The sequence below is a fragment of the Microchirus variegatus genome, assembly GCF_963457635.1.
Source record: "Microchirus variegatus genome assembly, chromosome: 14".
NCBI classification, from domain to species: domain Eukaryota; kingdom Metazoa; phylum Chordata; class Actinopteri; order Pleuronectiformes; family Soleidae; genus Microchirus; species Microchirus variegatus.
The window spans coordinates 10,134,517-10,148,080 of record NC_139815.1 but is presented as its reverse complement, the minus strand read 5'-3'; the positions used below and the strand labels follow the sequence as shown (position 1 = coordinate 10,148,080).

Below are 13,564 nucleotides of genomic sequence, written 5' to 3'. Positions count from 1 at the left end.
TGTGCCATGCACCATCATTCCATCATCATGTTTTCTGTAGATTAAAGTGGGTTCTGCACGAGTAGCTTTACTTTAATTTAATGCATATATGTGTATGTTTTTCGGGAAATTGACATTTTTGTCGTCTAACGATTCACATATGGTAAATTTGTTTCAGTGTTCTATTGATCTATTACAAAATTTGAACTAACACAGCCAAAATGATGACCAAGAGAGAAAATTTGCCCAAATGGACATAAATGTCCATAATGAAGCTGATGGGTTAATGCAAGTTTTGCACACTGTACTAATGTCTCCTGTTTTTACTGGACATAAAACATTCTTTCCAAAAGGTACTTCTCATATCCTACTTCAGTGCAAAGGTGTTTTCAAATTAGTAAATTCATTTATTTCAAATAAACAGCGTCAAGTTAAAATCTAAAAGTTACCATTTCATGCAGTGTACCAGATTATACCTTTTCCATGTGCAGTCCCAACAAGTTCTGGTGGAAAGTACTGGGCAGGTGTCTACAAATGCATATGGTGGGGGAGGGGCCAAACTATTTAAAACTTAAAGGGGTTATATACCGATAATATGCTTTGGTCAAAATACCTTAAGGATGAAGCACCACAGCAGTTCAATCACCCTGCCAAAACAGCCCTGTGAGGAATGCTCTGTTTAGTAGTATCTCTTTAGGTCCACCTTAAAAAAAAAGTAAAACAAAACTTAAGGGACATGAAATGACATCAGCCACAGAGGCTACTGGGCGCTAACAGCAGTTATCATTTGGAAGAGTGATCATTTGCAGGCTCTAGCAGGCACATTGCCGTAATATATAACATGTATCCACTGGACAGATAAATCCTCTGAGGCTGGAAGTTTGTGTAGAACTCTGTGCTGCACTGTGCAGCCAAGAATAGAACTTTTCGCAGACTTCCGGTTTTCGGATACCGTTGCCCTCGCCTGCACTCTTGTGTGTTTTTTACGGACAAAGCGGAGCTCTGCGAGACAACAATTCCAGGAATTTAGCGCATAGTGACGTCCCACTGAGTGCGGAAACATCGCGTGTTTTACCTCCTGTACTGAGGACCACAAAAAATGAGCGAGTCATCTTTGTTCACACTTTGCCTACTCATAGGGCCTCCAGAGTCCCAAATGTAAGGATTTAAATGATTAATTGATTTTGCAGAATATGTCCCCTTTACATTCTAATTCTCCAACAGAGACTTGATATGTCTTGACTGCGTCAGGAGCAGTAAAGTATAATAGCAATGCAAAAATAGGTTGCCAGTGTCTAAAGAAAGACATACGAAGCTTCACCAGCAAGAGTTAAAGGTGAAGTAAGTAGTTTATAGTGACATCTAGAGGAGAGGCTGAAATTTACAACAAAGAACTGCTCCTCTGCTCACCCCCTCCCTTTCACTGAGCGCTACGATATCCTCAGCCGGTCAAATGTCGTCCTCGTTGTCTTTCTCCGTGTCAGCAGATGAGGTTTGTGAGGCGAGGGAGAGGGCGAGCTACCACGGCCGTAGCAGACGAAGAAGAGAGAGTGAAGGCGGCACTTCCGCTACAAGTAAAGCGACGCTTGATTTGTTCTCTCGCGTTTGTCCTTACAGGCTCCGGTAGAAACATGGTGTCTCGCTGCCAACAGTGGCTATGCAACAGCGGCCCGCGACCATGTTATTTTACATGACTTTTTGAAACACTATGAAAATGAAACAGAAAATATTATACAGCGACTAGACAATGCAGGAGCACATAATATGTATAAAAAAAAGTGGATTTTGGGTTATATAAACCCATAAATACTACACAGTGTCCCTTTAAGACAAAAAAAAAAAACTGGTTATCCTCTAAATTGTAAAGTTTTCATTTAAAAAGGTTTTCTTACCATCACCATCTGCAGATAACAAGAACATATGAGGACATTTTCACACTGGCAATCTAAGTTTGGATGCCACCCACTCTCAGTTCTCTGTTTGGGGTGTGCTGACGACATATAAACTCACCAGATCAACTCAAGAACACAACTTCATCAAGACATTTGATTCCTCCAGTTAGTTAGACGATGGCATATATTGATGAGGTCGATTGAGTTCCAGAAAAGTGTTGCTATTATTCTTTGCAACCTATTTATTATCAATAAACCATCAACAACTATTAATCATTTGTATCAGACTGCTTGATGTTCCTAATAAAATGGCAGCTGATTCAATGCTTCTTCTTCGTCTGTTAATTCTGTGTGGGGTTAAAGTGTCAGCCCAAAAGTGGGAAAAGACAAACCAAATGCAAAAAGTAAGTCACATTCTTTATCTTTAACCCAACATCTATCCCACCCCGGTGAAATCTCGGACACTGATCTGTGCAAACTGCACATGGCGTTCGAAAAAAAACACAAAATCTGTTGGAAAAACAGAGAAAAAACATTCATTGTGTGCAGTTTCTAAAATATTGGACAGCATTCACATCAAGTTCTGTACTCATTCAAAAAGACTACATTAAAAAAAAGGCATAGAACATATTCAATCATCACTAACCAGTAATTATTAACAAGAGTGTGATCTCGTGTAGGAGTTTGAATGCTGCGTTCGTGTGCACACTGGACAAAGAAGAAGAATAAGTTCAATGCGCACTACAACCACAGATGAATCTACAACGTTTGCTGTTTTTATTTAACTCGGGTGTCACTTAGGGTGATAAAAACTTGTTGAAAGAAATGTATTCTGTTCTGATTATTCAAATCTTATTTTAGTTTGAGCTTCTCAACTCTGGATGGAAATGGCAAATACTGTAATATTGGCACTCGGGGACAATGAGACATGACTGGGGGTTTAAGAACAGTGCAAACCAAAGGTACACAAAGCCAAAACCCCCTGGAATGAAGTATGTATGTATATAGCAAACTACCACCCGTGATATTTGTTCTTTCAAGAGTTAAATAAAGAAAAAAAAAGACAATTTTGAAGTATAATTATGTACCACAGTTTATATCTCACAGAAAATAATAAAGTATTGATCTCAAGATAACTGCCAGACCCGCTCATCTCCTTGAAGTCTGCGTTAATTTAGGACTTCAAATTGTGGAGAGCGGGAACCTCTCAGTGTACAGTCTGCTGGAAATTATTATTAGAAGAATTCAGAATCGCAGGCAGTTTCTTGAACAGACTTAATGATGGAAGAGTTAAAACGTCCCACTATCTACAAAACAGGGAATGAATCGACGTATATTTACATAGGTTTTTTGATGGATGATCATATCCACCCAAACTGCTGATAGACGTAAAGAAAGAATAAAATCCTCGCACTCACTTCAAATATCTTAATATTTTTGAAGGTTGCTCATGTGTTTTCTTGCATTTCCTACTACTGAGGATGCTGTTAGCCAAATATAAATATTCTGTTCTTTTGAACAAAACCTTACATGTAATTTAAATGAAACTTAGCTTAAGGTTAACAAAATGTTTTATCAACATTGAGATGACAAAACTCAGTGTGCATGTAGGTGTGTGTGTGTGTGTGTGTGTGTGTGTGTGTGTGTGTGTGTGTGTGTGTGTGTGTGTGTGTGTGTGTGTGTGTGTGTGTGTGTGTGTGTGTGTGTGTGTGAAACGCTGGATCTTTGGATAGAGTCCTGCATGGTGCCTGGCGTGATTGCGTTATCTTGACCGGTGGTTGGCGAGCAGAAAATCCTTGTCTTTACAGGTGAGGCACAGTTTGAGGTTCCTGAACGAGCCGCCCGCAGAATAGAACGCCCAGATGCCCATCAGGAACAAGATGACGTAGGTGGGAACAAGGCTGGCGACATACCCGGGGTTTTGGAAAGTCTGTGGGAGAAGACGACGAGAAATTAAAATGAACACAGCATATTTACAACATTCATTCATTCATTGTCGACTATATCCTCCACATTAGGGTCACAGGGTCATTGGAGCCAAGGCCAGCTGACATTGGGGTTACATACACAATACGCCACCATGTATTCTGTATTTATAACCTAATAAAGGCTACAGGTTTTCTGCAAGTTATGCTATGTAGTCATGTTCTTGTAATATTTGTAAGCATCGATGCTGCTAACTTGACCAGGACTCCCTGGAGAAGAGCTCTCGCATCTCAATGGGACCTCCCTGGCTAAATAAAGGATAAATAAAATGGATTCGGATTCATCTAGGGATGCAGGACTGTAACCTTCATCAGCAGGTGGATCTAAAAGTTAATAAAATCAGTCCTTTACTTTATGAGTTAGCTGCTAACAAACAAACAGCTGAACAGCATAACCTCATTAGCAGAGGAAATTAAACACAGTGACATGTAATCACTCATTCTTTAGTTCATGGTAGATAAACAAAACTATGAATTAGTATCAAGAAATGTATATATATATATATATATTTTTACCACTTAAGTTACTTCCAAGGTTTGTATCACCATAGAAACAGGGGAGAGTTGTGACTGGATGCACACAAACGAGGTAGTGAATGGTTCCATTGTATTATTCCAAGGTAAATGATCCCCTCAGCTTGTTAATTTGCATGATCTGGAAAATCAATTGACATGCTGAAAATGTTGAGGGTCACTGAGGAGGACATTTTAGAAGTGAGGAGTAAAAGATGAGTGCGGCAATCAATTAAAACCGTGGCTGTATGCAGAAGCACAGCTTGTGAACAGGCAAGGCAGGCAACTGCTTGGGGCCCCGAGCCGATAGGGGCCCCCCGACACTCGGAGTCTGAGGGCTGTTTTTGCTGAAATGTATCAAAAATGTGCAGTGACCAGCCGCATCCCCCATTGATTTGCAATGACATCTTGGTAGGAAACCTCCCTAAAGGGGTCCCACGTCAATCCCATGAAGAAGAAAGACAAGTGGCTCTGCTGGCGCAGATAATGATATAATCATAGCATTAACAGTAAATGACTGCTGTTATTGAACTGTTAACTTTGTCTAACTAACGGGGACACAAACTTGAACAGCAGCTAACATTAGCGTCAGAGCACTAGCTAACGCTAACTAGTAGAAGCAGTGCTTAAAAGGAGCCGATGAGGAATTGTCTGGTTTAGTAACCCCAAGAAAACTATTTAACTTCTATACTTTACCTTTTGTTAAGTTTCTATACATTTTTTTAAGTTATTTACAGTATTTTATTGTTCTATATATTTATATCGTCTTATAATGTGGGTTAGTTACAGTGTAATGTATATTTCTTTACTAAGTTTATATGAGATTGTTTTTAAAGTTATTTACAGTATTTTATTCATATATATTTTCACATACTTTATTTTCACAATTACAAACATTGCATTGTTTTATCATTCATTCGGAATAAAAAAATCTTCTGACTTAATACATTTTTAGTTGGCGTCAGATTATTTATAACATAATAATGATGAACTCTGGTCAGAAGGGCCCCCTGGGAATTTTTGCTTGGGGCCCCAACAGACTCTATAAACGCCTCTGGGTGTGTTTGGTGAATGCTTTCGTCCTCTCTCCGTGCGCGGCAGAATATGACGTCGTCCGCGACGTGAAAAAAACTTAATCAGGTGACTGAGGGACATGAAAGGAAAAGTGCCAAGCGAGTCGTGTGTCTGTTTTTACGCGTCATTTCTGGAGAGTCGAGTCGCAGCAGCAGCAGGAGGAGGAGGGACGTAACGGATACAAAGACTGCCGTTTGAAACAACTACTATCTCAGCGAAATAATGCCGTTCAATGTTCACAACACGGAGACATGAAACCTACAAAGTCCAGCAGTAAGAAGCGGCCGTGGACTTCAAAGTGAGTTTTACGCCTGGGCACGTGAACCGCAGCGATTCATTTAAATATATATACTTATAATATTTCACTGTGTTTGTTCAGGAAGGCTCGTGACGTGACGCACACTGGTCTGGCACAAGCCCTCGCCACGGTAAACGCGATAAATGAGCTGCAGGAGAAACGCCGCGAGGAAGAAGACCTGAAAGCGTTGATAGAGGAGCGCAAACAGGTGCGGAGCTAGCAAAAAATATATCCTCCATGACAGAATCATGAGGGGCTTTTGAGGCCACCAAGAGTATGGTGTATATTATATATAGTGTAAAAACGCCATATGTATATTATACACTGTATAATATACATATGGCGTTTTTACACTATATAGTACGGCATCGACTCGACTCTTCACAGTTTGGTTGGTTTGCCATTATAGCACGTGTCAAACTCAAGGCCCGGGGCCCAAATGTGGCCCGCGATGTGATTAATTGGTCTCAAAAATCTGTGTTAAAATAGGTCTATGTTGCTTTAAGGCGTGCATTGACCATAAACTACATTACCCACAATGCATGGCGATCGGGTTACCCGCAAAGTGACGGCACCGCCACTAGATCGGAGTGCATCGTTGTATATGCATCATGCGACGAGTGAAATTGAATAAGTAATAAATACAGAAAGTTATTTAGCAATATGTTACATTTATTCTGTATGACAGTTACATCTGGCCCTTTGAGGGTATCCAGCCCTCAGTGAAAATGAGTTTGACAGCCCTGCATTATAATATAGTACCTCCTCAATGTGGGCAGGGTCATCACAGCATGGCTGCATGACTTTGATGTACTTAATTATTATTATATCAGTTAATTAAAAAGATTTGTTCAGTACTTCCTCCATGACTGGAGCATAGACTCCTGACACAGTCACTGAATACAGCGGCCGGGCTCGCCGCTCGTGTTTGCAGGCTTTCAGCATTGCTGTCACCAAATACACCAGACACCTATTAAAGGAGATTTTAGACATTTCCTTGCTAAAGGTTGGAGATTAAGCCACGTATTCAGGATTGCTAAATCCTTTTAACTGAACTACAGTTGGGCATTGTCTGGTCCGATTCTTGTGCCTCTTCCTGTGATGGCACAGTGACCAATCGGTGGCCGGCAGTCTGACGACATCACACAAAATAACTAAGCAAAATAACCGTGCCGAGGTCGAGTCAAGTCTCGCTAGTGGAAACACGGCAATAGTGTTATGGAATTCTTTTTTTTAAACGAAAATCCAATCAATCAATGTAAATAAAAACCAGCAAAAGCAATTTAGCCGAGTCATGTTTGGTCTGGTTATTTCTTTATGGGAAAGTAGGCCTATAGGACCTTTGAAATGAGTCGGCACAAATATGTTATTAACAGCTTCATGATCTAGAACGACTGTATCGGACCGATATCAGTATTAGTAGATACTCGAGTTTGATATTGGTAGTAGACACAAAAATCTGGTATTGTCCCATCCCTATTTTGCCAGAACGTTGATTAAAGTTTGTGTGTGTTTTTCTGTAGGACTTGGACAGGCTGCAAAGGTGCATAGACGAGCGACAGAATGAGAGACTGAAGTCGCACACTAGCTATGAAATGTTTCAAAAGGTAAAAGTACAGTACAATATTTCACCCAACTGCTGTATTAGTTGACAACAGCCTAACAACAAAACACTCTTTCTCGATGTTCGCACAGCACCAGGACGCGGAGACAGCTTGTACCAAAGCTGTTCATGAAGCAAAGACTGGGGCGATTGAAAGAAAAAAGCAGATAAAGTACTTAAAGGGTGAGAAGGCTCAACTGCTGGAGCGGAAACAAAAGATTGACCATCAGGTGCAGAAGGTCATCGTGTACTCGCATGTCATGGAGCAGATGGTGGAGGTGGCTGGGGTAAGCACGTTTTTGCTAGTCACAAATTATTACAGAGAACACATACATCTGCTAATATGAAACAAAATGCAAAGCATATTTCCAATAGCTGAGCTGGACATGTAAATATTGACATCAATACTGCCTCCTTGTGTGAGAACAGTTCAGTGATGCAGAGACGCTTGCCGATTGTTTGGAGAGACAACTGGACTTGAGAGAAAGGCTCCTAAAGTGGATCGATGACCACAGAAGGGAGAAGCAGATGGACAAGAATGACTTAGAGGAGATGGAGGAAGTGGAGTCTGAAGCTCAAACCTGGGTACCCATGATTTACATTGTGTTAAATCAGACCAAATCAAATATGGCTAAATCAAGACTTGGCCATCGTCTTCTAGTGTTTGTCAAACTTGATTGTCGCTCTCTTCATACAGGGAGAAAAGTTGGACAAAATTCATAAAGATATTGCAAGGAAAACAGATGAATTGGTTAAAATTCATCAGGCAATTCAACACATCTACAACAAAGTAGGTGGCGAATCACAGACTGACCCAAATGCACAGCTGACCGAGGTATGTTCAAAGAGACAGAGCTGGCGACCAACAAACAACAATCATAAGAAATGACACATTGCATACTCTTTCTGTCTCCCTATTAGATCAAGCTGTTCATCGCTATCCATAAAGACAAAATGCAACCATCAACATCTGGATCTAAACCCGCCCAAACGCAGTCCTGTCCGGTCCTGGACCTATTATGATAAGTCATTGATGATCGTCATGTTCTGACAACACAGTGGTGTCTTAACTGGCACAGCTTTTCTAGCCTTAATGGTGCTAGAGGTCCAGCAAATGCAGCCCGATAGCTTGAACTGTAAATCATCACGAGATGAGTGGCTCTTCAGACAATCGAGTTAATGAATTCTGATGAGCATTTCAACTGGAGTCAGTCAGGTAAACACACACAGAAAAAGAACAAGAGAAGGAAGAACAGAAGAATACAAGAATGTCAAAGTATTCCCCTCTATGACACATTCCATTTTCCTCATATAAAAAGGAAGCCAGATAATTATTATGGGTTGTGAAATGATAATAGGGAAAGAAAATCTTGTATATGGATGAAACCAAAGGTTGTATGGGGGACTCACTCATAATTTGGTTTAGCTGAACACTACTTTGTTACACATCAGAAGCCATTAAGATTAGCTCCATGGTTTATATAATATTGCATTTATGTATTAAACTGATAAGCATCTACAGCTGTTTGGAGTAATTAATATAATATCTTAAACTGCAATGCGGCAAACAGAAGTTATGAAGTAGCAGAAAAATGTAGTTGGTCACTGAATGACTGTCAACGCCACGTCTGGGTGGCTTCATGACCTCTGACAGAAGGTATCGCGTTTGAACTTTGTTTCAACTTTGGCGAAGAATCACATCGACACGATGACGAATCAGTGTTTAGATTCTCCGGATGATGTTGCATACTTGCTAGACTCAGTTCATAATGGATAACGGCTAATATAACAACTTTCTAGCTCGTATTGAGGCCAGACCGGGATTACATGGAGTTATACCAACTGCAGGTGTTTCATCCCAGCTATAGAGTGTCTGCTCACCAAACGAAAGTATGGAAGCCATTCTCATCCATACAGAGCTCCCCAAATATACAGTGAAAGCTGTGCCTGGCTCCAGATGACAAAAACATTGTGTAGTGTGACCTTGTCGTTACTTGAAACTCACCCAAACCTACTCTCAACCCCCTGTACCTTGTACCTTGCCATCAGCATCACTTACCAGACAAGACACCACCAGGTGACTGATAACGACAGCAGCCACAGCCCACCAGCGCTGCTTCTCACAGGCATCGAAGAACACAACGCCCCAGAACATGTGAAGCAGGATGATGGCCATGGTCATGAAGGCTGAAACAAAGAAACAAAATTAAAGCTGCAGCCACTTTTTTATTCAAAACTGAATTTTAACAAAGATTCAGCGACTTCGACATATTGACACACTTGATATCGCATCATTCATGTGTGGACACTTATCCAGTATATCAAGATGCACGTAACAAAACAACATTTTTTACCCGAGGACAGAAAGTAGTGCTGTGAGTCTCCGTGAATGCCGATAGTCCCTGGTCCCACAGAGTCGGCCAAGATGTTTACCACTGAGAAGGCTCCACTCATGAAGCCAAAGCCAAGACCAGACACTGAGATTAAAAACAACAGAAGACAAGTAAATTTCACACCAAAGGTCTGGAAGAACTTGATTTTGTCAACCGTAAAAAACCATGCCAGCTAACAGCGCCAGGAAGGTACCCCTGCCACCCTCTTTAAGTACCCAACAAACTCACTGCACAAACCTGTCCTGCTTCAAATAATAAATCAACACCCACCTGTTCAGAAACTGAATGAATGGTGTGTATTCAATATTTTGTTTTTAAATCCCATGTGAGTTTTTGAGCATTGTTAAATGATCTCATCACCATCATCATTCTGTAAATAAAGCTTTTTCTTTCCCGTTTAGGACTTAATGAAAACTGGAGGAAGGATCTTAATCTTACATAAACATATTTAACTTACTAGAGCTACATGGAAACAGACATAAATAAGGTCACTATATGAAGTGCAGCAGAGAAGCAGTTTGTGGAAGGTGCAGGTTAATCGTACCATAGGCCAGCTGCCGTATAGAGATGGGCATGGTTTCCTCTTGACTGAGAGTGAGGAGTCCTTCATTTGCTTTCCTGCAGAAAGATTCACAAATACACATGTAAGTGCCTTTATTCCTTGTTTTACCATGGTCCTATAAACAAGAGCATGAATAGTAGAGAAGTAAGTGTGTCAGTGAGTGGAAGATGATACAAGCAAAAGGTGGAGAAACCAGGACAGGGACTTTTACAGTGTGTAAGAAAAGTGAAATAGAATCAAGTGAGAGGTGTACGGATGCCAAGAACAGTGGCAATAACTTACTTCAGTAGCTTGTAGTAAGCAAAGCGGAAGGTTTCCTGAAGCAGAACACACAGCACCACGCCAAAGATGAGCAGACCTTTCTGCTGCGCGGCACTCTCCTTGTTACTGATCTGAACCGAGATGAACCACACAAGAGACGACAGCAGCAGAGACACCAGCCAGAAAAAGGCTCTGCCAAGAAAAACAAATAAATACATTTAACCATGACATCAAATTTCAATTACAGGCAGGTATAGCATTATTTAATTAATGGCATTCGATGGGAGTGATTTATTTATTTAGAAGTCACTTAATGTCTTTGTTGATATCTTAATGTTACATGGCCTTAGAAAGTACCATGTGTGAAGACATGCTGCTACATTTCAACAAATGAAAAAGCACAAACATAATTCAAAGACGATGCTGGACATGTATTCTCATTCAACTGCTTCTAATCTGACTTTTGGAAAACACAAAACTAAATTAAATGCAAGAAATAACCAGGAGGTAATCAACAAATTAAAAGCTACCATAACAATACACTTCTCCTAAGCCTGGCTACGGTGTGGCTTCCTCCTTAAAACATTACTGGAAGCATCACAAGTGTCAATTCTGAACTTCCAAATATTTCCAACATGTGATGTTATGAGTTGGTGACCTTTGAAAGTCCCAGTTTCCAAACAAACAGGCAACGATAATGATGTCTGTGACAAAGTAAAACATCTTGGCAATTGTATTAGTCATCAGATGACTGATGCTTATGACGATTAATAGTATCTGCAGGCAATGTTGCACGTTGTACGCTCAAGCAAACATTGTTGTTTGCAGGTTTAGTAAATGCTCTGATGCTATCTTAGTTCACAGCATATTATAAACCTTTATGTACAACACATTTAGAGACAAACCAAAAAAGATCTAGCATACGGAGACTACTGGTGGAGTACAAGGATGCTCAGAGGCCCGAGATGGTGTAGTGCCAGGAAAACTGTTCGCACGATTCTGCATAATTCAATACTACTTACAGTATTAAAGAATCCCATTTTAATATGTACTTGTTGTCAATTTGATGCATCTGTAAATTAACACAATACTAAACCATTATTAGGTTTGGTGTTGTGGTCCCAGGTCCGGCTATGAACACATTGTGGTAAAGAAGCCTCAGAATAAGATTAGGTGTAACAGAAACTACACTAAATGTTGTATTATTTATTATTATTTAGATTTGCTGTTTGTTTTCATGAAGTGGTAACGATGTTGTGTCAAGTGAGTTCCATATAAAGCATTTTAGAAACATTACTGTATATTCTAAACCTTTGAGTGTCCGTGGAAACTTATAATGCATAGTTGTTGTTGTTTTTTTCCATTTCAATGCATTGTTTTCGTTTTGCTAATTGTTTACGGATCCATGAGTCCGTGATACAGTCTGGTCTGTGTGGCAGGTCAGTGTATAAATGCCCGGCTATCATAAACTGGCTTGTTTTAATATATAATACAGTATAGCAGCAGTTTTTAGAACAACAGAATTAGAAGCAACGGTGCCCGGTTAGCAAGCTAATGATGATGTCTGTTAGCTAGCAGGCTAGCTCTGACACATACCGGTGTTTTGTCTGAGCTAAACATGCAAAACAGTGTGGATAACACCGTGTTGTAATAAAGTTTCGTTTACTCGCACTCCGTCCCCATAGATACGACTTAAAACTCTCACCCTGCTATGAGGAAAATGACCCTCAGCGGCTCCCGGGCGATGGTAAACAGGAACAGTGCGATGGCCGGGCCGAAGGCGATGAAAGTGCAACCGAAAAACACCGCCGCCGTCATTTTGGCACTTGGTGGAGAAACCGAAGTCCTGCCGCGAGCTCAATTGCCTAATATGTCTCCTCAAATGTTCGATTTACAGGAAACTGTGATAAATGTAAACTAATCACGGCCTTTTGTCGTCCCCGGACTTCCTCCCTTGTTGGTGAAGGTCTTGTCACGTGATCACGGGATCGACTTTTTCTTTTTCGTGGGTTACCGAGGAGACTAGCTTCTGTAGAATACTGGAGCACGCCATCTGTCGGTGTCGTGGAGAAAGTGACGCTGGAAGTCCAAGCACCGACTATGATGACGTCACTTGCTAAAAGCGTCCTCTTTTTCTAATATCACTAAAGACCAATACAAAACACAAAAAGGAATGTTTTATTATCAACCTTATAATATTTTAGCGGAATGTCATCTTCACAAATTTATGAAGACATTGTTTGTGTATATAATAATATATTTAGTTAAAAACCAAAAGGCTGCCATGACTGTAGATTTGTTTTTATAAATACATATTTTGTTTTCGTATGTCCCGTATATTTATTTTACTCCTAAATTTAGTTTTTGTCTTTGTTATCTATTTGTTAATTCACACGGTATAATCTTTATCAGTAATAATAATAATAATACCCATAATCAATTATTGTCACTCTATTTATTGTTCGTTTCTTATAATTGACATGCCTTGTTTCACATGTGCTGCTATTATAATACGTTATATTATATATACAACTTTAAACATAAAAATGTTTATGATAAAATTAAAAGCAGCAGCATTGGCTCTAAATTGTATGAACAAGCTTAAGAATGGCTTTACAGTGATGGGACTATGTTGTGTATGTTTCTTAAAAATGGAATTAGGGATTATTTATTTTATTTAGCTTTTGGAAAATTCTGTAATCATTATGCTCTGCATAGCAATCTGATTGCACAAACGTTTTGTTTTTTTCTTGTGATATCAACTAAAGGGTTGGTTGAAATTGTCCACAGTGCAGATACTTCTCATGCAGTCAGTTTCATGTATTAACTAACTTAATGATATATTTTCACTTTCAATTCCCCTTTTTGTAGTTAATCAATGGCAAAAAAGACACAATAAACATGTTTTATTCCTCTTATCTTCTGTACAAATTTGCCAACAATAAATGGACTCACATAATAAAAAGACATTGACAATGCTGACAACAGAGTGACACATTAGTGT

The 13,564-nt window shown here is 39.8% G+C and overlaps 1 protein-coding gene across 1 annotated transcript; it reads right to left on the bottom strand.

Annotated features, from left to right (window-relative positions):
* Positions 1-2,326: 2,326 nt before the first annotated feature.
* aph1b (APH1B gamma secretase subunit) lies at positions 2,327-12,520 on the bottom strand. The gene is made up of 6 exons (XM_083900810.1): positions 12,266-12,520; positions 10,582-10,752; positions 10,282-10,355; positions 9,699-9,821; positions 9,404-9,531; positions 2,327-3,801 (listed from the first exon to the last, which is right to left on the bottom strand). The coding sequence occupies exons 1-6, from the start codon at positions 12,376-12,378 to the stop codon at positions 3,634-3,636; spliced, it is 777 nt and encodes a 258-aa protein (XP_083756936.1). The 5' UTR covers positions 12,379-12,520; the 3' UTR covers positions 2,327-3,633.
* Between the last annotated feature and the right edge of the window lie 1,044 nt (positions 12,521-13,564).

Bases quoted from the DNA above. Each gene is read 5' to 3' on its own strand.
- aph1b (XM_083900810.1), bottom strand. From the start codon at position 12,378: ATGACGGCGGCGGTGTTTTTCGGTTGCACTTTCATCGCCTTCGGCCCG. The intron at 10,753-12,265 runs GTGAGAGTTTTA...TTTTCTTGGCAG, and splicing joins GTCATTTTCCTCATAGCAGG to AGCCTTTTTCTGGCTGGTGT. The intron at 3,802-9,403 runs GTAAGTGATGCT...CTTCTCCCACAG, and splicing joins ACCTGGTGGTGTCTTGTCTG to ACTTTCCAAAACCCCGGGTA.